Source organism: Rhincodon typus, chromosome 5, assembly GCF_021869965.1.
Source record: "Rhincodon typus isolate 14 chromosome 5, sRhiTyp1.1, whole genome shotgun sequence".
Taxonomy (NCBI): Eukaryota; Metazoa; Chordata; class Chondrichthyes; order Orectolobiformes; family Rhincodontidae; genus Rhincodon; species Rhincodon typus.
The window spans coordinates 86228080-86255162 of NC_063336.1; the positions used below are offsets into that span (position 1 = coordinate 86228080).

Here is a 27083-nt window from a genome sequence, read left to right on the forward strand (position 1 = left end):
TCCATATACTGTCCTTCCTCAGTTGATGAATGTTGAACAACACTTAGAGGAAGCACTGAGGATGGCAAGGGTACAAAATGTACTCTGGGTGGGGGAATATCAATGTCCACCACCAAGAGTGGCTCGGCAGCAGTACTACTGATCGAGCTGGTCGGGTCCTAACGGACATAACTGCTAGACTGGGTCTGCAGCAGGTGGTGAGGGAACCAACAAGAGGAAAAACATACTTGACCTTATCCTTACCAATCTATCTGCTGCAGTTGCATCTGTCCATGACAGTATCGGTAAGAGTGACCATTGCACAATCCTTGTGGAGACGAAGTCCCGCCTTCACATTAAGATCAAACTCCGTCGTGTTGTGTGGTACTATCACCGTGCTAAATGGGACAGACTTCGCACAGATCTAGCAACTCAAGACTGGGCATCCATGAGGCACTGTGGGCCATCAACAGCAGCAGATTTGTACTCCAACACAATCTGTAACCTCATGAACTGGCATATCCCCCACTCGACTATTACCATCAAGCCAGGGGATCAACCCTGGTTAAATGAAGAGTGCAGGCGGGCATGCCAGGAGCAGCACCAGGCACACCTGAAGATGAGGTGTCAACCTGGTGAAGCCACCAAACAGGACTATTTGCACGCCAAACAGCGAAAGCATCAAGTGATAGACAAAGCTAAGCAATCCCACAACCAACGGATCAGATCTAAGCTCTGCAGTCCTGCCACATCCAGTCGTGAATGGTGGTGGGCAATTAAACAACTCACTGGAGGAAGAGGCTCCACAAATATCCCCATCCTCAATGATGGAAGACCCCAGCACATCAGTGCAAAAGATAAGGCTGAAGCATTTGCAGTAATCTTCAGCCAGAAGTGCCGAGTGGACGATCCATCTCGGTCTCCTCCAGTGGTCCCCAGCAATACAGATACCAGTCTTCAGCCAATTCGATTCACTCCACATGATATCAAGAAACGGTTGGAGACACTGGATACTGCAAAGGCTACTGGCCCTGACAACATTCCGGCAATAGTACTGAAGACTTGTGCTTCAGTACTTGCCGCTCCCTTAGCCAAGGTGTTCCAGTGCAGTTACAACACTGGTATCTACCCAACTATGTGGAAAATTGCCCAAGTATGTCCTGTACATAAAAAGCAGGACAAATCCAACCCAGCCAATTACCGCACCATCAGTCACCTCTCGATCATCAGTAAAGTGATGGATGGTGTCATCAACAGTGCTATCAAGCAGCACCTGCTCAGAAATAACCTGGTCAGTGACGCCCAGTTTGGGTTCTGCCAGGGCCAGTCAGCTCCTGACCTCATTACAGCCTTGGTTCAAACATGGACAAAGAGCTAAATTCCAGAGGTGAGGTGAGAGTGACAGACCTTGATATCAAGGCTGCATTCGACCGAGTGTGGCATCAAGGAGCCTTAGCAAAACTGGAATCAATGGGTATCGGGGGCAAACGCTCCGGTGGTTGGAGTCATACTTGACACATAGGAAGATGGTCGAGGTTGTGGGAGGTCAATCGTCTCAGCTCCAGGACATCTCTGCAGGAGTTCCTCAGGGTAATATCCTAGGCCCAACCATCTTCAGCTGCTTCATCAATGACCTTCCTTCCATCATAAGGTCAGAGGTGAGGATGTTTGCTGATGATTGCACAACGCTCAGCACCATTCTTGACTCCTCAGATACTGAAGCAGTCCATGTTCACATGCAACAAGACCTGGACAATATCCAGGCTTGAGCTGACAAGTGGCAAGTGACACTTTCGCACCACGCAAATTCCAGGCTATGATCATCACCAATAAGAGACAATCTAACCACCGCCCCTTGACATTCAATGGTGTTAACATCACTGAATCCCCCACTATCAACATCCTAGGGGTTACCATTGACCAGAAACTCAACTGGACTCACCACATTAACAGAGTGGCTACAACAGCAGGCCAGAAGCTGGGAATACTGCGGCGAGTAACTCATCTCCTGACTCCTCAAAGCCTGTCCACCATCTAAAAGGCACAAGTCAGGAGTGTGATGGAATACTCCCCACTTGCCTGGATAAGTGCAGCCCCAACAACACTCAAGGAGCTTGACACCATCCAGGACAAAGCAGCCCACTTGATTGGCACTACACCCACAAGCATTCACTCCCTCTACCACTGATGCTCAGTAGCAGCAGTGTATACTATCTACAAGATGCACTGCAGAAATTCACCAAAGATCCACAGACAGCACCTTCCAAACCCACAACCACTTCCATCAAGAAGGACAAGGGCAGCAGATATATGGGAACACCACCACCTCCAAGTTCCCTTCCAAGTCACTCACCATCCTGACTTGGAAATATATCGCCGTTCCTTCAGTGTCGCTGGGTCAAAATCCTGGAATTCCCTCCCTAATAGCATTGTGGGTCAACCCACAGCAGGAGGAATGCAGCAGTTCAAGAAGACAGCGCACCACCACCTTCTCAAGGGCAACTAGGGATGGGCAAGAAATGCTGGCCAGCCAGTGATGGCCACATCCCATGAAATGAATAAAAAGAAAAATATACAAAAGGAAAAAAGAGGCCAAAGGGAACGTTAAGCTCTTAATAATAATGGGAAACAATAAAGGGGAACCAGTAAATGTAAATGGAATAGGAGCTGAATAAATACTTTGTATTAGTCTTCATGGTTGAGGACATTAGTTGCATTTCAATAATACTAAATAATTAAACAGCCCAAAGTGCATAGGAAATAAACACAATAATTATCACTACAGAGAAAGGACTGAGAAACTAATTGGACTAAAGGCTGATAATTCCTTTGATGGACTTGATGCGTTACATCCTAGGATTTCAAAAGTAGCTATAATGATAGTGGATGAACTGGCAGTAATCTTCCAAGAGTCCTTAGATTCCAGAGAAGTCCCAGAAGATTAAGAAATTGCCAATGTAACACACTTATTCCTAGAATGCTATAGATCTAGTCCTGCGGACTTGTCAGTCTTTAGATGCAATAATTTTTCTAGCATCTTTTCCCTGGTAATGATGATAATTGTTTTAAATCCCTCTCTACCACCTCTTGATTTTCAATTATCTTTGAGAAGTTTTCTACCATGAAGACAGATGCAAAGTCGTCGTTCAAAACCTCAGCTATTTTTAAGTAGCAATTCCCCAGAATCAAAATTTATAAAAAGACATAACACTGTTTTGATTATATAGTGCATTTCGAAAGAATGCCTCAAAATAGCTCGTGGTCAATAAAATAGCATATAAGTTGTTTGGGAAAATTCAGCAGCCCAGAGTGGCATGTATGTAGAACCTTTCTCCAGAAACAGTTATTGAATCAGAGCCCAAAGATGCTCAATAGAGCAGAATATTAAAAGGACTGAGGAGAGTGGGATTAAGTTAGGTGGCTCATGTGGAGATAATTACTCATACATACAGATGTAATTGGTCATGTCAGATAAAATTTATCGCACGGTAACAGATTAACTTTTAATTCTAACTTGCAGTAAAAATTAAAATTCTGAAATGGCTATTGACAATGTTTTGAGGAAATATGCTCATATATACTTTATTTTGAGCATTGTGTTCCCTTTTTACTGCCCAGTCCTGCTTTTGGTGCCACTTGTACCAGTTGCTAGGATATAACCAAGAGCAGCCTAGTGATGACTCTTCCTTTCCCTGCAAGGAAATAGAAGACTTCCTCAGCTAACTTCCTCAGCAACACAGCTGTGAGCAAGAACTCAGCAGCATGAGAAATTGTGGACAGGAAACCACAGTGATATCAGGACTATATGCTGATCTTATTCACGCACTGTCACCACACTACTTTGATGGTCAAACAAGATAGATTTGTAGCTGGGCATCTTGAAAATGAGGACTGTAGTAAAAATTCAGCAACATCAACCGCCAACCACCACCCTCTGACTGTTACCTTCAAGCCAATTTTGTATCCAATTGACTAGCTCTCCTGAACCCATGTGATCTAACCTTATGAACCAATCTACCACGCGGAACCTTGATGAACGCTTTGCTGAAGTCTATTTGGACAATGTCTACTGCTCTGCACTCATCAATCTTCTTCGTCACCTCTTCAAAAAAAACTCAATCAAGTTAGCGAGACACAATTTTCCCTGCACAAAGCTGACTATCCCTAATCAGTCCTTGCCTTTCCAAATGCATGTAAATCTTTTCCCTCAGACTCCCCTCCAACAACTTACCCACTACTGACATAAGGCTCATTGGTCTATAGATACCTGGCTTCCCTTTTAGCCTTTCTTAAATAATGGCACCATATTAGCCAACCTCCAGTCTTCTAGCACCTCACCTGTGGCTATTGATGATACAAATATCTCGGGAAGAGGCCCAGCAATCTCTCCCCTAGCTTCCCACAAGGTTCTGGGAGACACCTGATTAATTCCCAGAAATTTATTTATCTTTATTCATCTTAAGACCTTCAGCACCTTCTCTTCTGTAACATGAACGCTTCTCAAGACATTGCTATTTATTTCCCCAAGTTCCTTAGCTTCCATGTCCTTCGAGGAGTAGCAGATGGAGTTCAATTTAGATAAATGTGAGGTGTTGCATTTTGGTCAGGCAAATCAGGGCAGGACTTATACAGTTAATGGTGGGGACCTAGGGAGTGTTGCCCAACAAAGAGACCTAGGAGTGCAGGTGCATAGTTCCTTGAAAGTGGAGTCGCAGGTAGACAGGGTGAGGAGGAAGACGTTTGGCACGCTTGCCTTCATTGGTCAGAACACTGAATATAGGAGCTGGGATGTCATGTTGCAACTTTACAGCACATTGGTGAGGCCACTTTTGGAATACTGCATACAATTCTGGCCACCCTTCCATTGGAAGGATGTTGTTTATCTTGAGAGAGTGCAGAAAAGATTTACAAGAATGTTGCCAGGACTATAGTGTTTGAGCTGTAGAGAGAAGCTGAATAGGGTGGGGCTCTTTTCCTGAAAGATTGGAGACTGAGAAGTGACCTTAAAGAGATTTATAAAGTCATGAGGAGCATGAATAGGGTGAATAGCCAAGGTCTTTTTCCTAGGTTGGGGGAGTCCAAAACTATAGGACACAGGTTTAAGGTCAGAGGGTAAAGATTTAAAAAGGTCCTGAGGGGTACCTTTTTCCACACAGTGTCTGGTGCATGTATGAAAGGAGCTGCCAGAGGAAGTGGTGGAATTACAAAATTGAAAAGGCATCTTGACATATATGAATAGGAAGAGTTGAGAAGGATATGGGCCAAATGCTGGTAAATGGGGTCTAGGTTAAATTGGAATGTTTGGTTGGTGTGGATGAGTTGGACTGAAGAGTCTGTTTCCATGCTGTATGACTCTATGACTCCATAACAGAATCAAATGTAGAAAAGTACAATTCCTTTATTTTCCAGATTCGCACATCTTACATAAAATCTTTCTTGAAATATAAAATATGGTGCAACGTCAAATTTAAGAGACCAATATTTACAGCCAAAATTAATGGGGGTCAACTTTTACACAGTTAAGGTTTGGGGAGTTGACTGGCGTGTTTGATTTGGTCTCAGTGAAATCCAAAAGATTGTTGCAATTGAATAAAGTAGTAAGTTAAAAATTATGTTATTATTAATTATAAACTATATATATTTCATACAAAATAATATAAATGTATAATTAACTACAACACTTCATGTGATATCCTTAGAAAATCCATCTAAATCAGCGAGCAATTCGTCCCAACATCTGGTTATATAATACCATTGAATGGGTCTTTCTCGTTTTCATCAAATAACTGATGTTGGGCTAACTGGCCTGTTGTTTCCAGTTTTCTCTCTCTGTTCTTCCTTGAAAAGCAGTGTTATATTTGCTATATTCTAATTTAGTAGAATCATTCCCAACTCAAGGGATCTTTGGAAAATCATAGCGAGTACACACACTATCTCTACAGCTCTCTCTTTTGGAGCTAGGATGTCAGGTCCTTGGGATTTGTTGGGTTTTAGACCTCAACTTTCTCCAATAGATTTCCTAATTATTTTATTTAGCTTTATTTCAATGAAGCAACTTGAATGGTACGCAACCTGTGGCTGCTACTGTCAAGACAGCCACAAGTATTTGTTCAATGATTGTTGATTCTTTATTCCCGAATTTATCTTGTCTATGTTCTCTAAAGAAAACAGGGGAGAAGGAAAATCTTACTTCAACTATACAAACTGCTGGTGAGATCATATTTGGAGTACTGTGAGCAGTTTTGGTCCCCTTTATAAGGAAAGATATAGTTTCACTGGAAGCAGTTTAGAGAAGGCTCACTGGATGATCCCTGGTATGGAGGGACTGTTTAATGAGCAAAGGCTAAACAAGTTGGGACACTACTCACTGTAGTTTAAGAGAATGAGAGTTGATCTCATTGAAACATATAGGATTCTTTAGGGACCTGACAGATAAAAGATGAGAGCATGATTCCCCTTTTGGGAGAGTCTGGGACCAGAGGACATAGTCACAGACTTAACGTGAATTTAAGACTGAGGTGAGGAGAAATTTCTTCTCACAAGAGGTTTGAGAATCTTTGTTTCACAGCTTTCTGTGGCAAGGACTTCCAGAGTCCTATAGTTAAGGCTGAGATAGATAGATTCTTGATTTGTAGGGGATTCAAGGGTTATGGGGAAAAAGCAGGAAGTGAACACGAGGAATGTTGGATCAACCATGATCCTAATGAATAGCAGAGCTGGCTCAAAGTGCCATATCGCCTACTGCTGCTCCTGTTTCTTACAGTCTTATGTTCCTAAGGAACCAACATTTACTATTTATATATTTGTAAATGTTCTTGCAAAACATCGCTATATTCCTGCCTGCTTAACTCCTTTCTCCCCTCTTTTTACCAACATTCTGTTGGTTTCGAAAACAATCTCACCATTGGACTTGCTACTCTTCTTTGCAACTATTATGAGCCTCTTCTTTTAATATAATACTATCCTTCATTTCCTGAAGTGCCATGGATTTGAATTACCTGCTGAGTTTTTGTTTTTTTAATGGGACATATTTTGTTAAACATTTTTAATTGTTTCTTTAAAATATTTCCCACAGTTTATTTACTGCCATAACTTTGAATTTATTTACCCAAATAACCTAAGCCAGTTCTCCATATACCTATATACTTAGTTTAAATTTAAGTCCTATGAAAGGGACCTTAAACTAACAGAGGCAGGCTCAAAGTTGTATCGCATGAGTCAAAATCCCTCCTTCTGATCCCAGTGTTTAACCCATAAATATTTTTGCCTAATCTGCTTGATTCAATTAGTATATAGCTCAGGTAACAATCCAGAGATGATTGTCTTTGATGTTCTGAGTTTTAATTTGGATTCTAATTCCTCAAACTCACTCAGGAGAATATCATTCCCAGTTCTACCTATGCTGGTTTTCAGGTGAAACATGACAATTAGATCCTCCTCCCTCAATTGAACTTCATCTCTATTCTGAGATGTCCTTAACACTGGGACCGAGCAGGTAACACAACCATCAGAACTTCCAGTTGCGCCTGTAGACAACAGTATCTATTTCCCTGATTATACTTTCCCAATCACTACTATATTCATTTCACATACCTTCTCTATGAAAAACTAGGATCGACTCACACCTTTTTTAGATTAAAGGTCAGGCATTGATTTTTACATCACATTGACTTTTACACAGGCATGGAGTGAAAATCACTGTGGGCACAGAGGACAACAGACGTTCTTATTAGAAAGAGACGACTAGTGGTGAGTTTAATTGGAGGGTCACCACACCTCGTGAGGAGCAAGGTTGTGAAGGTGGGGCTTTCACGGTGATATCCACTGAGAAGAACTGAATCTGCGCTGTTGGTGGAACTGCAATACAAACCAGACATCTAGCCAACTAACTAACTAACCCCGAGGCAAGTATAAATGGTATTTCAGCATACAATGGTTGAAGTCATTTCTAACAGTGACATCTACTGGGTAATACTGCAAACATAGCTATAGGCTTTTTTGTAAAAGGAGATAGAAATTCTATTTATATATAGAGCACTTTGTCCACACTGACAGATGTCTCAAAATATTTCACATATATTGGATAATCTTAAAATGTACCTATTGTTGCTATGCAATATAGGAGACAATTTGTGACCAGCAGAATTCCAAAACAGCAACAAAATAAATCACAACCTAATCTGTTTTAGTGATGTTTGAATTAAGATTAATTGGTTGATGCCTTGGGCTATTTCACATCAACTGGCATTGGCAAGAAGGGTCATATTTTCATTAGAAAACCAACATTTCAGACAATACAAAGCTCTCATTAATGCAGTGGGAATACACTATTAATGCCAATACACTGGAAGAGATGTGGGTATTTCAATGGAAAGTGGCCTTAAACTGTCAGCACTTTGTGTATTCATGATTAAAAACTGAACTTAAATACATGAGGTATAGCTTAAGAGGTAAAGCATTAGCCACAATACATGATATGTAGATTTGTAGATTTGTATTATGTACAGCTTTGGGCACCGTACTATACAGACAACACTCTGGCTTACATGGAATACAAATGTTGAGAAACAGAATTGGACACCTAGGCTATACAGGAAGTTTAAAGATATGAGGATATTTACAATGTTAAATGGATGATCTTGTTCAGTTACTTAAGATCCCTAAAGTAATGAACAAACTGGCAACCAAAGCAGATGTTCAATACTAACCAAATTCCAGAGCATGTGGGCATGGATTCATTAGATTTTGAAAGCTAGAACAGAGTTCTTCATCTCCACTCACAGATTGTGTGTGACATTAGCAGAATGAGTAGTGCAATTGTAACATTAATATTAAACAATTCAGAATCATTACCTTATGAAACATCTCTTTCAAACCTCTCTCTTATGGCTAACTCATGTACTTATAAAAGCTATATGACATTTACCAGTACCCAATTTTCCTGAAGTTTCTGACTTTACAAATTCAGAAAGTGTGTTGGCCAAGAACACATACTTTAAGCACAAACAGCATTTCACAGTCACTGATGAATTACTAGTATATGATGAAAGACCTGGCTTCAGGAAGATATGTTGATGTAGTTGGACATTGCCAAGTGTACAAACAGGACTCAGTCAGCAGTGTGGTGCGCAGAGATCTCAAGAGAGATTGAAGATTTTGTAACTGACCGCAAAATCTTCAATTACACAATATTGTCAAGTCTGGAAAACACCCTGGTATTCTGAAGCAGAGCAGAAGCTTAAATTCAGCAAAATGTGTGAGGAAAAACAAATATAGAAAGTGGGAATGAGTGTCACAACCCATTGAACCATTTGGAATATTTAAATAAAAACTAAAAGAACTGCGGATGCTGTAAATCAGAAACAAAAGCTTACTAGACTTTGTACCATAGCAATGTTGTGGTTATTCCGCTATATGCCAGTCTTCTTGACTCTGTATTTCTGTAAGTATGTATGGAATTCATTAAATCTTTAAGTTGTATTTTGACCTCTTGTGAGTTGCTGCTTTCACTTTTGTTTTAAAATCAGTTTCTTAGTGATATTGTATCTTTGTACTGTTTATCAGGATTTCCCAATATTGCCAATGATAGAAATGATAGCCAACTGCTTCTTCTATGGGTTTCCTGCAGCCAAGATGAAGTTTTGCACTTCTTCCTGGATAAAATGGACATTTTCTCACCTTTCAGTCTAAAACACCAAGGACTTTCTTCTATACATTTTAAAAATAAAGTTCTTTTGATGCAGCCTTTATAAATCTTTTCACTGAAATTGTGGCTTACTAACAGACCCACCTTCATTAAGACCTCTGTGTTTTCTTGGTGTGGCTTTTCACCCGTTTCCTACCCTACATTCTAGCCCTAGTAGTCATTAACGGCTTCTGAATGAAATTTTGTCTTTGGATTGCTGAGCTTGCCTATTTGCTGCTTCCTGTCTAAAATGGTGGACTGAGAATAGCATGGATCTTGCAGCTGCTTCTGAGATTGCAGGCTGACTTCTAGATTTCTTACAGTTATTACATTTTAATAGTATATGATTTCTATTTTGATTCTTTTATAAACAAAAACATAAAAAGAAAATGTGCACTTTTTTTTCAAACAGAGTTGTGTAATGGAATTTTTGGAAAGGCCTATACATATCTTACTTCCAGATTTTTTACACTTATTACATTTCAGTATTATAAGATTTTGATTTATTTTTGGTTCTTTTACAGTCAAAAACGCAAAAACAAAAAAAAAGCACATTTTTTTCAGAGTTGTGTTAACAGACCTTTTGGAGAGACATGTGGATGGCTCTTTATTTTTCTCTAAAATTATACGCCTAAGAGGAGAGTTTTTTTAACATCACTAAAGAGATTTTTTTTAAATCGTGAAGGACAGTTCTTTTTAAACGTAGTAGTGTTTATGGAGCTTTTGGAGAGGCCTACATGTGTATGGCTCTGGAGTGAGATCTTTTAATCAGAAGATTGAAGGCTGTCTGCTGGACCTCTTGAAGAGTCATTTCTTAATTTGATTGTTCAGCTAAGTGATTGATTTTATTTAAGATTTATATGTTTTTCTTATTCCTTATTTTTTGCATGCTTAATATTAATTCTTTAGGTAAGGAAAGGTGGTTTATTTCATATATAAGGTGCTATTGTAAGCTGCTACTTTTTATGCTTAATGTCAATGAGGGCATACAAGAGACACAGCGTTAGATGGTTAGTAGATTTAGCGAAGTGATCGCACAGCAGGATCAGTCAGATGGATGGATGACTGTCAAGAAATTTCAGAAGTTCAGAAGTCTCCCATGGCTATTTCTCTCTCAAACAGATACTCAGCTTTGGATATTGTTGAAAAGGATAGTCTCTTAGAAGAAAGTAGAAGACGCAGCCAGATCCTGGGCACTAAGAATCAATCTTATGTTAGGCAGGGTTTGACAAAATTTAAAAGAATAATTGTTATAGGTGACTTTCCTGTAAAGGGCACAGACAGGAGATTCTGCAGCAATGAACATTAATCTATGATATAATGTTGCTTTCTTGGTGCCAGGATTAAGGATGTTTCAAATGTTTGAAGCATGTTGTTAAAAGGGAAAGTGAGAAACCAGAAGTTATTGTACACATTGGTAGGAATGACAAGGTTAGGGAAAAGATTAGGGTGAATAAGGGTTTAGATAGAAGATTACAAAACAGAACCTCAAAAGTAGTAATCTCTGGTTTACTCCCGCTGCTAGACTCAAATGAGGGAAAGAATAAAATGATGAAGGAGATAAATCAACGGCTGAAGAAGTGATGTGATGTTCAGGGATTCAGGTTCTCGGATCATTGGGATCTCTCCTAAGGCAAAAAAGACCTGTTCAAAAAGGATGGGTTTCACCTGCATTGGAAAGGGACTGATATCTTACCAGGAAGATTTGCTAATTCTATTAAGAGAGACTGTAAGCTATTGGGGGAGGGTTGGGGGATGGGGGTGAGGCATCCTAAATAGCAGGGTAAATAGAAAGATAGATGAAGATGGTTTTGAATCTGAAAAGAACAAGTTAATTAGAAAAGACAGACAAAAGCAAGTCAGAGAATGAAGTAACTCTGAAGAATTATTTCAATGGAAGCGGTCCTACAGGTAAGGCTAATGAACTTGGGGCATGCTTTCAACATGGGAGTGGGACACCATAGCTATTATAGAAACTTGGCTGAAGGATGGACAGGACTGGCAGCTCAATGTTCTAGGTTTCAGATGCTACAGGAAGGGAAGGAGAGGCAAAAGAGGAGGGGGAGTGGCATTTTTGATTAAGCAAAACATTACTGCTGTAACTAGAAAAGATATTTCTGAAATATCATCCAGTGAAAATATATGGATTGAAATTAGAAATAAAAAAGGAACAATCACCTTGATGGGATTGTAATATAGACCTCCAGCAATCAGAGGGAAATTAAGGAACAAATATGTAGAGAGATTTCAGATGTATCTAAGAATAATAAAGTTATAATAATAATAAGAGATTTTAATTTTTCAAATATTGATTGGGACTACCATTGTATTAAAGGTTTGGATGGTTTAGAATGTTAAATATGTTCAAGAAAATTTTCTTTATCAATTCGATGGAGCAAAACTTGACCTTCTCTTGGATAATAAGACAGGCAAGTGACTGAAATGATAGTATGGGAACACTTTGCGTCCAGTGATCATAATTCTATTTGTTTTAAAATAGTTATGGAAAAGGACAAGCCTTCCATAAAAATTAAAGATTTAATTGGAGAAAGGCCAATTTTAATGGTATGAAACAAGAATTTTCAAAAGTTTACTGGAGTAGACTGTTCGCAAGTAAGGGGCTATCTGATAATTGTGAGGCATTCAAACATGTGATAACGAGAGGTCAGAGCCATTATGTTCGTGTTAGAGTGAAAGGTAAAACTGATGGGATTAGGGAACAATGGATGAATAAAGATATTGAGGTTCTAGTCAAGAATAAACAAGTATCATACATTAGATATAGAAACTGGGTTCAAATGAATCTCTTGAACAGTATAAAGCGTGTAGGGACATTCTTAAGAGGGATATCAGGAAGGCAAAGAGAGGATATGAGATAGCTTTGGCAAATAAAGTTAAGGATAATCCAAAGAGATTCTACAAGTACATTAAGAGCAAAAGAGCAACTAGAGAGAGAGTAAGGCCCTTTAAAGATCAACATGGTCATCTTTGTGTTGAACCTCAGGAGACGTGAGAGATATTAAATAAATATTTTGCATCTGTTTTTACTGTGAAGAAAAATGGAGGTTAGAGAACTCAGGAAAATAAATATTGATATTTTGAAAACAGTTCACATTACAGAATAGGAAGTGCTGGATGTCTTAGAAAATATAAAGGTGGATAAATCACCGGGACCTGATCTAGTGTATCCCAGGATGTTATGGGGCCCCTTGCATAAATATTTGTATCATTTATTACTGTGGGTGAGGTGCCAGATGACTGAAAGTGGCTAATTTTGTGTCTTTGTTTAAGAAGGGATGCAAGGAGAAGCCTGGGAACTATAGTCCTGTGAGTCTGACTTTGGTGGTGGGTAAGTTGTTGGAGGTGATTCTGAAAGATAGGATTTATATGCATTTCAAGTAAGTAATGATTAGGGATAGTAAGCATGGTTTTATGAGGGAAATTGCATCTCACAAACTAAATCGAGTTTTTCAGGAGTGACGGTGTGTGATAATGTGACAATGGAGAGTTGTTTTTTGGACTGGAGGCCTGTGGCCAGCAGTATTCTGCTGGATTTGGTGCTGGGTCCCCTTTTGTTTGCCATTTATATAAATGATTTAGATGAGAATATAGAAGGCATGGTTAGTAAGTTTACGGATGACACTGGAAATGGTGGTGTAGTGGGCAATGAAGAAGGTTATCTAAGATTGACAAAGCGATCTTGATCAATTGAGTCAATGGGCCGAACAGTGGCAGATAGAGTTTAATTTGGATAAATGTGAGGTTTTACATTTTGGTAAAACAAACAAGGGCAGGACTTACACAGTTAAAAGTAGGGCCTTCGGTAGTGTTGTGAAACAGAGAGGCCTAGGGGTTCAGCTACATTATCCTTTGAAGTTTGCATCACATATAGTGGTTAAGAAGGCATTTAGTATACTAGCCTTCATTGCTCAGGCCTTTGAGTGTAGGAGTTACATTGAGTTTGTACAGTACATGGCTGATGCCTCTTCTGGAGTACTGTATCCAGTTCTTGTCACCCTGTTATAGGAAGGATATTATTAAACTGGAGAGGGTTCAGGAGAGAGATTTACTTTCAAAGTGTGAATGCTGTTAAAGTGGCAAAAACTCACTTGAATTTTTAAAATTTTCTTCTGGGTCTTCTGGATTTTTTTTTTCTTTGCGACACCACTGCAGCCATGTGGAATTTTCCAAGGTAACCACTTATGGTAACTGGTGAATTTTGACACCAACTAGTATATAGTACCAGTTAAGGGTTGTTTGTAGTAGTTCACTGCCAATAATCCTGTCTGGGGTCTATGTAATGATTAGTGGTAGAAGATAACAAACAAACTAGAACACAAATTGTTGGAGAAACATAGCAGATCTGGGAACATCTATGAAGAGAGAACAAGTACTGTGACACACCTTCAGAACAATTCCGAAAAAAACTCGAAAAATCCGAAATAGAAACCTTTCAGTGGTGCGTAAAAGCACCTTTAAATTTAAAAGAAAAACTCTTCGGAAACATTAACTTATACAACAACGTGTTTTGGAAATAACTATCCAATTGGTTCCACTCCCTTATTCTTTATTCAAAGCCTTTTAAATTTGTCCTCGGTATTTATTCTATTCCCATTTTAGAGATGGGTAACCGATCTTTTCCATCATCTTTTCAGGTAATACATTCATTCCAGACCACAAGTTATCCAATATATCGTTTCTCCACTGAAGGGTATCCAATTCCAGAATGTTACATCAGTAAACAGGTCAAAAGTAAAAGTGAGATTTATTCACAAATATAGAGCGTATAATCATAATGCTTTTGGCGCGGTGGGGCCACTCAAAAACAGGACACTAAACCCTCAAAGTTCGTCCAAACAGAACCTTCAAAATCGAAGGTTTTATGAAGCTGGAATAACAAACTCGCCACTGCGTGTGTGTAAAAGAAAAGGATTGATTCGCTCACTTCCTTAAATCCCTGCAAGAGACTGACCCTTTGGTACATCGAACTGAGAGGACTCGGTGTCGTTCTCTCTCTTAATTTGTCGTGCACGCATACGCGCGCCCAGGCTTTCGACGACCATTAGAGGCGGTTGGTTGGGCGAGGGTCGCGCGATAATCAAATCGAACGGACAACAACGGCTGGAGGAACTGTCAAAGTGGCGCGAACGGAAGCAAAGCGCGCGGGACGGAGTTTATTCAGTGGGGGCCGTTAGCTCGCGCCTCGGCCGATCTAGCTGATGATGTTCGATGGAATGAATGTAATACGCGAATCTTCCGCCGATCGGCCGAGATCAGTTTTTAGCAGTGATCCTGGGCCTCGGGGGCAAAACCCGCAGAAAAGAGGTATGATTCATAATAGGGAACGGGTTTCGCTGCGCGGTTTTATAAAACAAATTGTTGACATCCTGCGTGTGTATCCAGGGCTCTTTTCTCCCCTTTAACCACACCCTATATCCATCTGAGATTGGGTTCAGTACCGCACTCCTGTTATTGAATTGTATTTGGACCCGCCTCCCCTTTACGTTAGACACGATAACTACTGATTCCCCGAACCCTACCCCATGGACGCCGATTAATTGCAAAGTCTTTCTCATCAGCTTAGTTAAGATAACTATTAGGGCTTGAATCTGGGATCTTCTGCCCTTTACAGTTCCGCCCCATCGGGGAGCTGGGACAATTTATTTCTGTACTTTACCAAAGATCTTGTACATTTTAAGAAAAATATTTTTTCTATTAATGTAAGCACGCATGTACTTGGAGTTTTATTTCAAATTTTTGTATTTTGATTTATCTTTACTGTTTACATTTGTCACATCTATTATTACTTATTTCTTTTATTTTAAGTAATAATTCCTTAACTTTGCATGTACTGTATACAGTTGGTAACAACTTTGCAATTATTTATTTTCACTTTTAATATTTTTGTAGTGAAGGTAAAACCACGTTTAATCGTACAGTAATTACATGAATCATGATATTCTGTACCAAACCTTTGTCAAAGTGAGCTATTATAAATAGATAATATTGCAACAATTCCAAAAATACTGCCTGAAATGACAGAATAGATAGCACAATTTCATATTCAATATTATAATTAAACTACCTGTGATGATGTTTTACTGATGTGAGATAACATATCCTCTGTAGTCTTCTGCACCTGCCGTATGATCTCATTTCCAAATTAACTTGTACAGTAAGTAACTTGATAACTGAAATTGCAGTTTCTAGAAGTTTGCCTTTCACTGAATGCTCCCATTCTAGATTTGTATGAGTTGCTGTGCAGAAAGCTGACCGTGGTAACTACTGATGGTTACATAAAAATCTGCTTCTTGAAACCCTTGTCTTTTCAGTCTTCTCCATGCAGCTGCTCTTTATATTTGAAAGCCCGCTGTCAACTTTTACTTTAGCATGAGGCAGTACTGACAAATTCCCATTCTTGAAACAGCTGCCAACTTTGATTACTTTCTCCAGCAAATTACTGGAGCTAAACCGAAAGGCATCTCTGATAATGGAAGTAGCTTTAGGAACTGAATCTTGGTTTGATTCAAACTTAGGCCTGCTTTTTTGGCCACTTCCTGCTTTTCATTCACATCCTTCCCCTTGGTAGCTGTCATTTTAAATGCCGAAGTGTCAGATGTTGTGAAGCCTTCCAACAGCTCTGAAAGGTAACTTGTACAACAGGAAAAGCGAATAAGGAACAAGCCAAAAGGCTATTTTTGCTTTTGAGAATACGTAGGGGCTACTTGAATTTCCAGCGTCTAACACTTACAGTCAATGACTTCAACCAACTCTGTTCCTGTGGAAGTGGGTGTCAAATAGGTGTTTTTTTTACGCTCGACGCTGCCTCACTCTATTGTGGTGAAGTTGATGTTCCTCTTGCTCAACGTCCTCTTCTTTCTCATCAGCAGAATGTTGCTGCTCTCACAGCTCCTTAATTACCCATCCCCATTTTGCTTGGGTCAGTTGTCCAGAGTACAACATGCAAGGATTATGTGGTGCAATCTATTATCAGAGTATTGCAAGAAATCCCCAAATGTTTTCATGCATAGGAATTTCATCTGAGGAAGCCTGATGTCTCCCAAAGGAAGAATGGGCTGCATTGTATTTAGTTTCAGTCTGAGTCAGAGGTTATGAAATGGAGCCATCAGCCATGATGGGAAAGGGTGGCTGTTGACTCTTAATAAAGCATCTGGCCTTTGGAATGAAGCAGGAACCTGAGAATTGTCAAGGATATAGGCATCATGGCAGTTTCCAGGGTACCAGCCGCAGACTTCCAAAATGTTTTTGCAGTGATCACGGGTGAGTTTGACATTGACTGGATGGAACTCATTCTTATTAATGAAGTTTTAAGTCCATCAAAGCATAATATAACCTGAACACCCATATATATCTACAAAATACTTATTTTTAAAAATGTATTTGTAATAAATGACTATCAAATATCAGGATGCAAAATAGATTTCAGTGTTTGGGCCAGTAAAAGGAGCTGGTTTTCTCTTAAGCTGAAAGTACCAAATTGGAAAACATTCTTCAAAATATTGTATACTTATCAGGCTTCTTTAGAATGAATAGCCAATGGACATTAAGTTATGCATTATAGTTCAAGAATAAAATTACAATCATACCAAGAGTTTAAGGCACTCATCTATTTGTTTTGAATTAATATTAGGGATGTAAATCGTGCACTCTAGAGTAAACCCATTATGGAAATTTTAGATAAGTAGGATTAATGTTAGTTTAACAAATGTTTTCATCATGAAGTACTTTAAATTTGTAAAGGTATTAGAACATGGAACTGTACAGCACAGCAACGGCCTCTTCAGCCCACGATGTTGTGCCAAACATGACAGCAAATTAAATTCATTCCTTCTGCCTGCCCTTGGTCCATATCCCTCCATTCCTTGCATATTCATGTGCTTATCTAAAAGTCTCTTAAATGCCCCATCGTATCTGCCTCTACCACCACCCCTGGTGACACGTTCCCGTCTCCTACTACTCTATGTCCCTCACATCTCCTTTGAACTCCCCCCCCCCCACCTTAAATGCATGCCCCCTAGTGTTAGGCATTTTAATGCTGGGAAAAAGATTCTGACTGTCAACCCTATCTATGCATCTTGTAATTTTATAAACTTCAATCAAGTCTGCCCTTAGCCTCTGCCACTCCAGAAAAACAACCAAGTTTTTCAAGCCTCTCCATATAGTTGATACCCTCTAATCCACGCAGCATCCTGGTAAACCTCATCTGCACCCTTTCCAAAATCTCCACATCCTTCCTGAAATGTGGCAACCATAATTAAACACAATACTCAAGTGTAGCCTAACCAAAGTCTTATAAAGCTGCAAAATGATATACTGACTCTTGTACTCAGTTCTCTGACCAATAAAGTCAAGCGTGCCATATGCCTTCTCTACCACCCTATCTACTTGCATGGATACTTTCAAGGAGCTATAGACTTGAATCCCAAGATCCCTCTCACAGAGTCCTGCCATTAACTGTATATTTTCCCTTAACATTTGATCTCCCAAAGTGCAGCACCTCACACTTACCCAGATTAAACTCCATCTGCCTTTCCTCTGCCCATATTGGCAATTGACCTGTATCCTGCTACATCCTTTAACAACCTTCCACACTATCTGCAACTCTACCGATCTTTGTATCGTCTGCAAACTTACTCCCATCTACATTTTCGTCCAAGTCATTTATATATATCACAAACAGCAGAGGTCCAAGTACACATCCCTGCAGAACACCACTAGTCAAGGACCTCCAGCCTGAAAAACAGCCTTCCACTACTACCCTCTGCCTTCTATGGCCGTACCAATTCTGAATCCATGCAGCCAAGTCAACATGGATCCCGTGCATCCTAATCTGGATGAGCCTACCATGAGGGTCCTTGTCAAAAGCCTTACTAAAATCCACATAGACAACATCCACTGCTCTACCTTCATCAATGACCTTTGTTACCTCCTCGAAAAATTCAAACAAGTTAGTAAGACATGACCTACTGAAATAACTGCACAGAGGCTGGTGTCCCATCACCAAGTCACCCTTTATTTACTGGGGGATAGTACACTGGCTGTAGCCAGGCAGCTCAGAATCAGTCCCCAACTGAGGAGATTCTAATCTCCTGGTTACTTTGGTCAGTCAAAGCTTTCCAGGCTGGGGTTGTTAACCTGGGCCAATCAAGATCCTAGTGGTTAATGAGGTCCACCTGGTTCCAATCACTACACCTGCCCCACACAAAACCATGCTGACTATCCCTGATTAGGCCATCCTTTTCCAATGCGTGTAAATCCTTTCGCTAAGAATTCTCTCCCATGGCTTCCCAACCACTGATGTGAGACTCACCGGTGTACAGTTTCCTGGATTATCCCATTTCCCTTCTTGGACAGAGGAACAACATTGGCTACTCGCCAATCCTCCAGGACTTCTCCAGTGGCTAATGAGGATACAAAGACGTTGGTCAAGGCCCCAGCAATCTCCTCTTTTGCCTCTCTCAATAACCTGGAGTAGATACTATCAGGCCCTGGGGAATTATCCACTTTAATGCTCTTCAAGAGACCCCAAATCATTTCTTTCTTGATCTCAAAATGCCATAGCATATTACCATGCTCCACACAAATCTCACTATCCTCCTGTTGCGTGAATACTGACGCAAAGTACACATTTGGGATCTCACCCACATCCTCTGCCTCCAAGCACAAGTTCCCTTCTTTATCCTTGAGTATTGATTTATATTTTCTTCTTTGTTTCCATTTTTGACTGTTAATATTTGGGCAAATTCAGTCATCTTCAGATTTTAAAATATTGTATAATCTTTTCAAAGACTACTTGTATTTGAAGAGATGGATCATCATGTTGTTATTTTTGCTCGACTATGGAACACCAATTCTTCAGAATAAATTTTATAGCACAGAAAACGTACGAATTATTGTGAAGAGTGAATGCAAAAATAAGCATCATACATGAGAAAATAATATTTTTCCAATGTTTTATATAGATAAAAACATTTAGATGAAAACTCTTGAGCTGGAAACCCGGTTTGCGATGAGGTTTCTTTACATTCATTGCTCCATTTATAACCAAAGGAGGATGTAGAATGGGCAAAACAGAACGAGGTTATTTGGCCTGACTTTCTATGCTATCTTTGCATGTTCCTGACCTCTGACATCTTTCCATAGCTCTATTTTTGTTTTTCATCAGATAATTATCCAATTTCTTATTGAAAACCATGATTGTCCACCATACTTTCAGAAAGTACATTCCAGATACTAACCACTTGCTGCGTCAAAAGGTTTCTCCATAAGTCACCTTCAGTTCTTTTAATATTCAGTTCAAATGAGTATCCTTTGGTTCTTAACTGTTCTGCTAGTGTGAATAGGCTGTTGGTATTTAATGTGGTAGTTAGCTCAGTTAGTTGGATGGTTGGTTTGTGATGCAGAGTGACACCAACAGCAGAAGTTCAAATCCTGCAATGACTGAGGTGTCCACGAAGGTCCTGCCTTCTCAACCTTGTCCTTTGTCTGATGTTTGGTGATCCTTAGGTTCAGCTCACTAGCAGTCATCTGTCTGTTCAACAAGAGAGCAGCCCTATGGTCCTCTTGATCTATAGTGACTTCTCCTTTTACATTCTTAACCTGTCCAGATCCAGCATGATTTCAAACACTTCTAACAAAAGTCATATTAACCTTGTCTTTTCCAAGGAGAACAGTCTCTGCTTTGCCAGTCTATTTCAGTAACTGATGTTTCTCATTTCTGGAACCATACTCACAATACCTAGACTTCCTTCTTAAAATGTAGTGCCATGATTGTGCTCAAGACTTTAGCTGAATGTGAGTCAATGTTACAAAAAGGTACACCATAACTTCCTCGCTCTTATCCTTTATGCTTCTGTTTATAATGCTCAGTATCCAGTCTGTCTTAGTAATCATTTCCTAAACCTGCTGTGCCAACTTCAATGATTTGTGCATGTTTCCCCTTAGATTCTTCTGTTCCTGCACAGCCATTAGAATCTTATACTTTATTTTCTAATGCCTTTCCTTGATCTTCTGACCAAAATGTTCCACTTCTTTGTGTTAAATTTCATCTACTGTTTGTCTGTTCATTAAAGCAGTCTATCAAAATCCTGTTGAAATCTATCAATTTCCTATTCGTTGTTCATGATACGTCTAAGTCTGTACCATCTGCAAGCTTTGAAATTATACCCTGCATACTCAAGTCTAGATCATCAATATAAGTCAGGAAAAGCTATGCTATGAAAGAAATCTACTGTATACATCTCTGCAGTTTGAAAAGCAATCATTCACTCTTACCCTCTGTTCTTTGTCACTCAGCCAACTTCATGTCAATATGGTTACTTTTCTTTATTTCTCATGGGCCTAAAAGAACAAGAGAGAGGATGACTTGGACACAGTCACCAGTCCCTAAAAGGGCAAAAGAGAAGAGGACCCTGTGCTTCTGAAACAGTAAGAGAGAGTGTGGGTACAGCAAGAGTGACCTACATGAGATGGCCAGCGATGACAGAAGATAAAAAACTGTGACTGCTAGTGACGCTGGTACAGGAATCCAGAATTTAAATTTAGTGGAGTCTCAGCTCCTGCTTTTGCCCAATAGATATGATCTTGATCCTGATGTAGCCAAGGCCACTAATGGGTGGGAGTCGTCTTCAGCCACTGAAGAGTTACTTACTGTAGGACAAAGTATAAATCAGGAGATAATGGCAGCCCATAAGAACAGGATTACAATTGTCATGTGTGATTTTTATCTGCACTATTGACTGGATAAATTAGATGTACAGTGTTACCATGGAAAACAAATTGTAGAGTGCATCAGGAATTGTTTCTTAGAGCAGTACATTGCAGAACAAAAAAAAATTAAAACTCTTGCCCCTTTAAAGAACACCCTCTATACACACACACACACGGACACACGCACAGAGACAGAGAAAAGAAATGGTATTATGGGTGGAGGAAAAGATTCCAGAGACAGTTCAATTGTTCTTGTCCATAGGAATTGCTGAGATGAACCTTTTGACTTTTCAGGACTTGCTCCTCGGTCTTCCTTTTCCACGTAGGAAGCGCAGAGAGATTGCTTCACATTTTATTAAGTCTCTGACTTACTGGCTAAAAGCCACATCTTACATCAACTGATGAGTGGGAAAATAACTGACTTTGTTTGGTACTTTTAGTTACTGCAGGGAAAAGGACAGCACCTTCCTTTCCAGAAATCAGATGACTTCTGATCAAGCATTCACACCCACAAGCTGTTCATCTGCCTGACAGCAAATCACATAGTCGTTGGCAGGCAGAAGGCCATTGTCATTGACAACTGGTCACCATTCCACATACCAATTGGCTACTTGTTGCAGGCTGAATCTCACTTTGTACACACTCCCTGGTTCCAGCTCACATGCAGCTAAATCTCCTCCGATGCTTGAACAAACAGCAGTGTTAGTAGCACTTACCGTGATTGTAAGTGACCAGCTTTTAAAAAGTGCAGTGATCCTTTCAACAGTCCTTGAACTTTAAAACTATCCTTTTCCCATTTAAATCCACAATCAAAAATACAGAAAAGTTAGAAGGTATGGTCTTTACAATATGTGGGCTCATTGTCTTTACCAAGAAAAATACATGATGTGGCCTTGACACTGTCACTTCCCACTAGAAGCAAGATCAGATGGAAAGTATTCCCTGATCAAGGGGTTTAATAATTGACTGTTGAGGAAGGATTAGAGATTCATTTATTAACAAAATTGATAGTAAAGTTGACCTGTTAAATATATATATGACTTGGTCAAATTTTGATAAATTTAGAAAGAAGGATGGATATCCTATAGAGTGTAGAATAGAATTTAACAGCCACATTACGAATTTTCAAAAAATCTACTTTGTGTAGTGTTTGCCTTTACATTGTTGGACTGTGCATAGGTAACAAACATGGATAGACTCCAATAATTAATTGGAATAAGATTTTCAAAAAGAAACAATCACCTTTTGGAACAGTTGTCAGAAGCCTTAAAAGTATTTCTAGGACAGTAACATTAATTCCTAGCAGCCTAAATATCCTGTTTCTAGGATATTTAACAGCAAGGCAAAGACTGGAGAATTCAATGATGGTATCAATCCAAGTCCAACCAGATGCAGGCCAAAAGCATCAATACAAAAGTGAAATCATAACTAAAGGGAGCAAGAATAGAGATACCTGTGGCAATCAAAACAAGCAACAGGAATTGGAGAACTATAACAGCAGAATGAGCCCCCGAAATCCCCTGGAAATTGTCAACAGGTATTCCAAATGTGTCTTGATATACGACGGACAATGAATTGTCCTAAATAGAATAGCAAGTTTTTCAAAATTATGTGCAGCATGGAAATGTCTGAAGGAGAAGATAGTGATATTGATTATGCAGAGGAAATGCACTAATTGTAAGAAGCTTCAGCTCAGTAATGGATGTTTTAGTCACAGACTTATTCAGTTGTGTTGTTATGCTGGACAATGGAAGCAGATCCATTGTGTCGAGTGGATCGGTTAAAATGTTACGTAGATTTTTTTTAAAACAATAAAGACCAAAGTAAGGTTTAGGAATCTGGGTGTTCTATCTATTTTAGATTTAGGAATAACAATATGTTGAAGTTGCTGAGAAGATTGGTGATTTTCTGTAACGTAGCTGGGGTAAACCATTTTGTCAGCGCAGATGTATTATTCAGTGAAATATCCTTTCTGTTGAGCGCTATCTACAAAAAAGCAGAAATGAAACTAGACATGGAATGAAAAAGGCAAGTGTATTGATTCTAACGAAGTCAACCAGCTGGACATCAGAATATGAGTTACCTAATTGGGGCTGTTAATCTGGTCCAATCAAGGAGCCCTGGTTGACAGATAAAAAGGGGAGTGTCAGACGTACTGACACTGAGAGCTGACTCTGAAAAGGCAGTACTAAAGTTAAAGACTGTTCATGTGTAAATAGTGACTTGATGAAGGGATACTGTCTCTCTGGAGTTATTTCAGCAAGTGTTTTTGGGAAGTCAGTAGATTTACTGTTTGCACTATGTGGACATTATTGTAAGCTTTGAAAAAGATCTGGCCACTTTAATCAAAGTATTAAGCAAGTGTTACTGACTTCAGGAGCTATAGCTTTAAAGGAAAGACGTGTAATCTCAAAACTACGTAGGCAGTCATCTCTGCCCACTCCCCTACCCCAGCATCTTCTCACAGGTTAAAAATTATACTGAAGGATGCAGAAGTAAGATGATGCACACACTAGGTAAGGTCACCATAGTGCAAGAGGACTAAGTTTCATTAAAGAGAGACAGAGGGAGAGGCGAGTGGTGCAGGGTTAAACTGATGGTCATCATGTCTCAAATGAGGAGTGAGGATGAGAAGGTTAGACCTTCAAAGTAACTTCAGCTGGAACAGGAATTGAACCTATATTCTGTGGCTTCTGAGGAAAGGTCACTTGACCCGAAACATTGACTCTGATTTCTCTCCACGGATGCTGCCAGACCTGCTGAGCTGTTCCAGTAATTTCTGTTTTTGTATTGAACCTACCCTGTTGGTGTCACTCTCTGTTGGAGTGACCTTGGCCTCTGAGGCAAGAAGACGCTGAAGATTTTGGGAATTCAGCAGGAACAGCAGTTTATTCAAGTGGCACTCGATTACAGCAAGGAGAGGAGCTCAAGATTGTCACGCAGGACAATTGAGCTCACTCTGCAGAATACCCGCGCCACACTATTTTTATCTTTACTTATATCGAAATTATGTGAAGCTACAAGATAACCTATGCAGCTAATTATATCACGTCAATTAACTAGGCAGTAACTATATCAAGTCTGTAAATCAACTGACTAGACCATTAATTACATCAAGTTTGTAAACTAATTATGTTAAATTTTTAATTTAATTAACTAGGCATTTTAATTACATCAAATCACTGTACTTCACATATATATTCATTGGATTCAAGCATGCGGAGCCCATTCACTTATGCGATCACTTGCTTATCTTGTAACTTTGGCTCCCGAGCACCCTGTGGTCTAGCATTCTGCCCTGCTTATTCATTAGTCAGCAACTAACTATGTTTCAGGGGCCTGGGTGGCATGTCTTTAGTAGTGCAGAGAGTTAATTACCTTAAAACATCTTATTCTGTGGTTTTGTGAGATATTAGATTATGAGTTTTTTTACTTCTGTATTAAAGGTCCTGTTTTTACCAATCCATTCACAAGTGCTCTATATTTACTACTACTGTGTTCTCATTCATTCATAAATTTCACTGACCACTCACAAGAGTACTATGTTTACTATTACTGGATTTCATTCGTTCATTCATGAAACCACGGTGTTGTAAAGCACTTCACTATTAAAGGTAGACCAAATGAAAATGTCCTTTCCAACGCATCACAGCTTCAACCCTTAGCAGTCCCAAGCTCCAAGCAGTGGTTAGTCCTGTTTCTACATCAAAGGCTACCCCTGAGTATGTATTAATTTTGTAATCTGTTTAGAACAATACCATCCCAGACACTATGTCACCTGAAACTATGAAAAGATTATAATAATAATCAGCCCTTAGAACCATCTACCGGGACTTGAATAGTTTGTAGGACATTGAACAGGTTTTGTCCATTAGCGAGTGTCTGTTACATACATATTGAATAGGACCTCTGTCCCCTTTAAGAAAGTTACTATCAAAATGACACTTTCCGTGAAATTGCATGAATGAATGAATAAACCGGCAACTATGAGTGAAATCTCAAGACCCAACTGCGGTAATTTGTTTACAATCCTCTCTACTTTTATTAAGTATTATTATACTGTACTTTATTAAGTACCTGTATAATTTCTAATTCAGTTAAATCATATAGGCCATCATATTCTTTTTAGTATTCCCTAATTATAAAAAATAAAAGGACTCACAACCCTCATTCCCCTACCACACTTTTCATCACAAAACATCTATCCAACCAACTGAGCTAACTGACCTATGTACACTAAACTTATAGAAGTATACTAACTTATACGTAGTTTATGTAAACTTAAAAGATTTATGAATTTACAGCTTGGTTCAAACATGGACAAAAGAGCTGAATTGCAGAGCTGAGGCAAAAGTGACTGCACTTGACATCCAGGCCACATTTGACCAAGCGTGACATCAAGAAGCCCGAGCAAAACAGGAGTCAATGTGAATTGGGGGAATACTGACCTGGCAGAAAGTCTGTGGTTGTTGGGGGTCGGTCATCTTGGCTCCAGGGCGTTTCTGCAGGAGTTCCTCAGGATAGTGTCCCAGGCCCAAATGTCTTCAATTCCTTCATGAACAACCTTCCCTCAATCATAAGATCAAATATGGGGATGTTCATTAATGATTGCTCAATGTTAGCACCATTTGTGACTCTACAGATACTGAAGCAGTCCATGTCCAAATGCAGCAAGAGCTGGACAATATCCAGGGTTGAGCAAACAATGTTCCGTAAGACCTTAAGACATAGAAGCAGAAGTAAGCCTTTCATCTCATTCAGCCTGCTCTGTCATTCACTGAGATCATGGCTAATCTGATAATCCTCAATTCCATTTTACTACATTTTCCCTATGACTTGTGATTCCCTTACTGATTAAAAATCTGTCTTGGCCTTAAATATACTTAATAACGCAGCCTCTACAGCCCTTTGTGGTAAAGAATTTCACAGATATAGTACCCTCAGAGAGAAGAAATTCCTCCTTATCTCTGTCTTAAATGTGCAATCCCATGTTCTGAGATTAAATCTTCTGGTCCTAGACTCTCCTACAGGGGGAAGCAACCTCTCCTCATCCATCCTGTTAAGACCCTAAAAGTCTTTTATGTTTCAAAAGCGTTGTCTCTCATTCTTCTAAATTCCAATGAGTTTAGGCCCAATCAACTCAACCTCTGCTCATTAGACAGGCCCTACATAGGTTGTTGACTTGCTCGCCGAGCTGACTTGTTTTTGTTCAGACGTTTCATCACAGTGCTAGGTGGCATCATCAGTGGAACCTCTGATAAAGTGATGTTATTCTACTCTACTTGGAATTTATACTGTCTGGTCCGTTATGGTGAGAACTGCCATTTCCGGTTTTGATCTGTATGCGTTTATATCTGGGTTCCAATTCTATATGTTTATTGATTGAAGTATAAGTAGGGAACCATGCCTGTAGGAATTCCTGTGCGTGTCTATGTTTAGCTTAGGCTACTATGGTTACATTGTCCTAATTAAATTTTTGGCCTTCATTGTCTGAATGTACTGATATTAAAGGAGAGTTTGTCGTGCCGTTTTGCTGCTAGCATGATGTTCATGTATTCTGATGGCTAGTTTCATTCCTGTCTGTCCGATGTAATGTTTGTGGCAGTCGCTGCATGGTATTTTGTAAACCACTGTTCTGCTTGTTGTGGGAATGGGGTCTTTAATCCTTGTAAGTGTTGTCGTAAAGTGA

The 27083-nt window shown here is 39.5% G+C and overlaps 1 protein-coding gene across 1 annotated transcript in view; it reads left to right on the plus strand.

Moving 5' to 3' along the window:
* Window positions 1-14701: 14701 nt before the first annotated feature.
* disc1 (DISC1 scaffold protein) overlaps window positions 14702-27083 on the plus strand; it is a 95042-nt gene continuing 82660 nt past the window's right edge. The window contains exon 1 of the mRNA XM_020510132.2: window positions 14702-14989. Within this exon, the coding sequence (XP_020365721.2) occupies window positions 14884-14989 (106 nt within the window). The 5' untranslated portion in view covers window positions 14702-14883. The remainder of the gene's footprint in view (window positions 14990-27083) is intronic.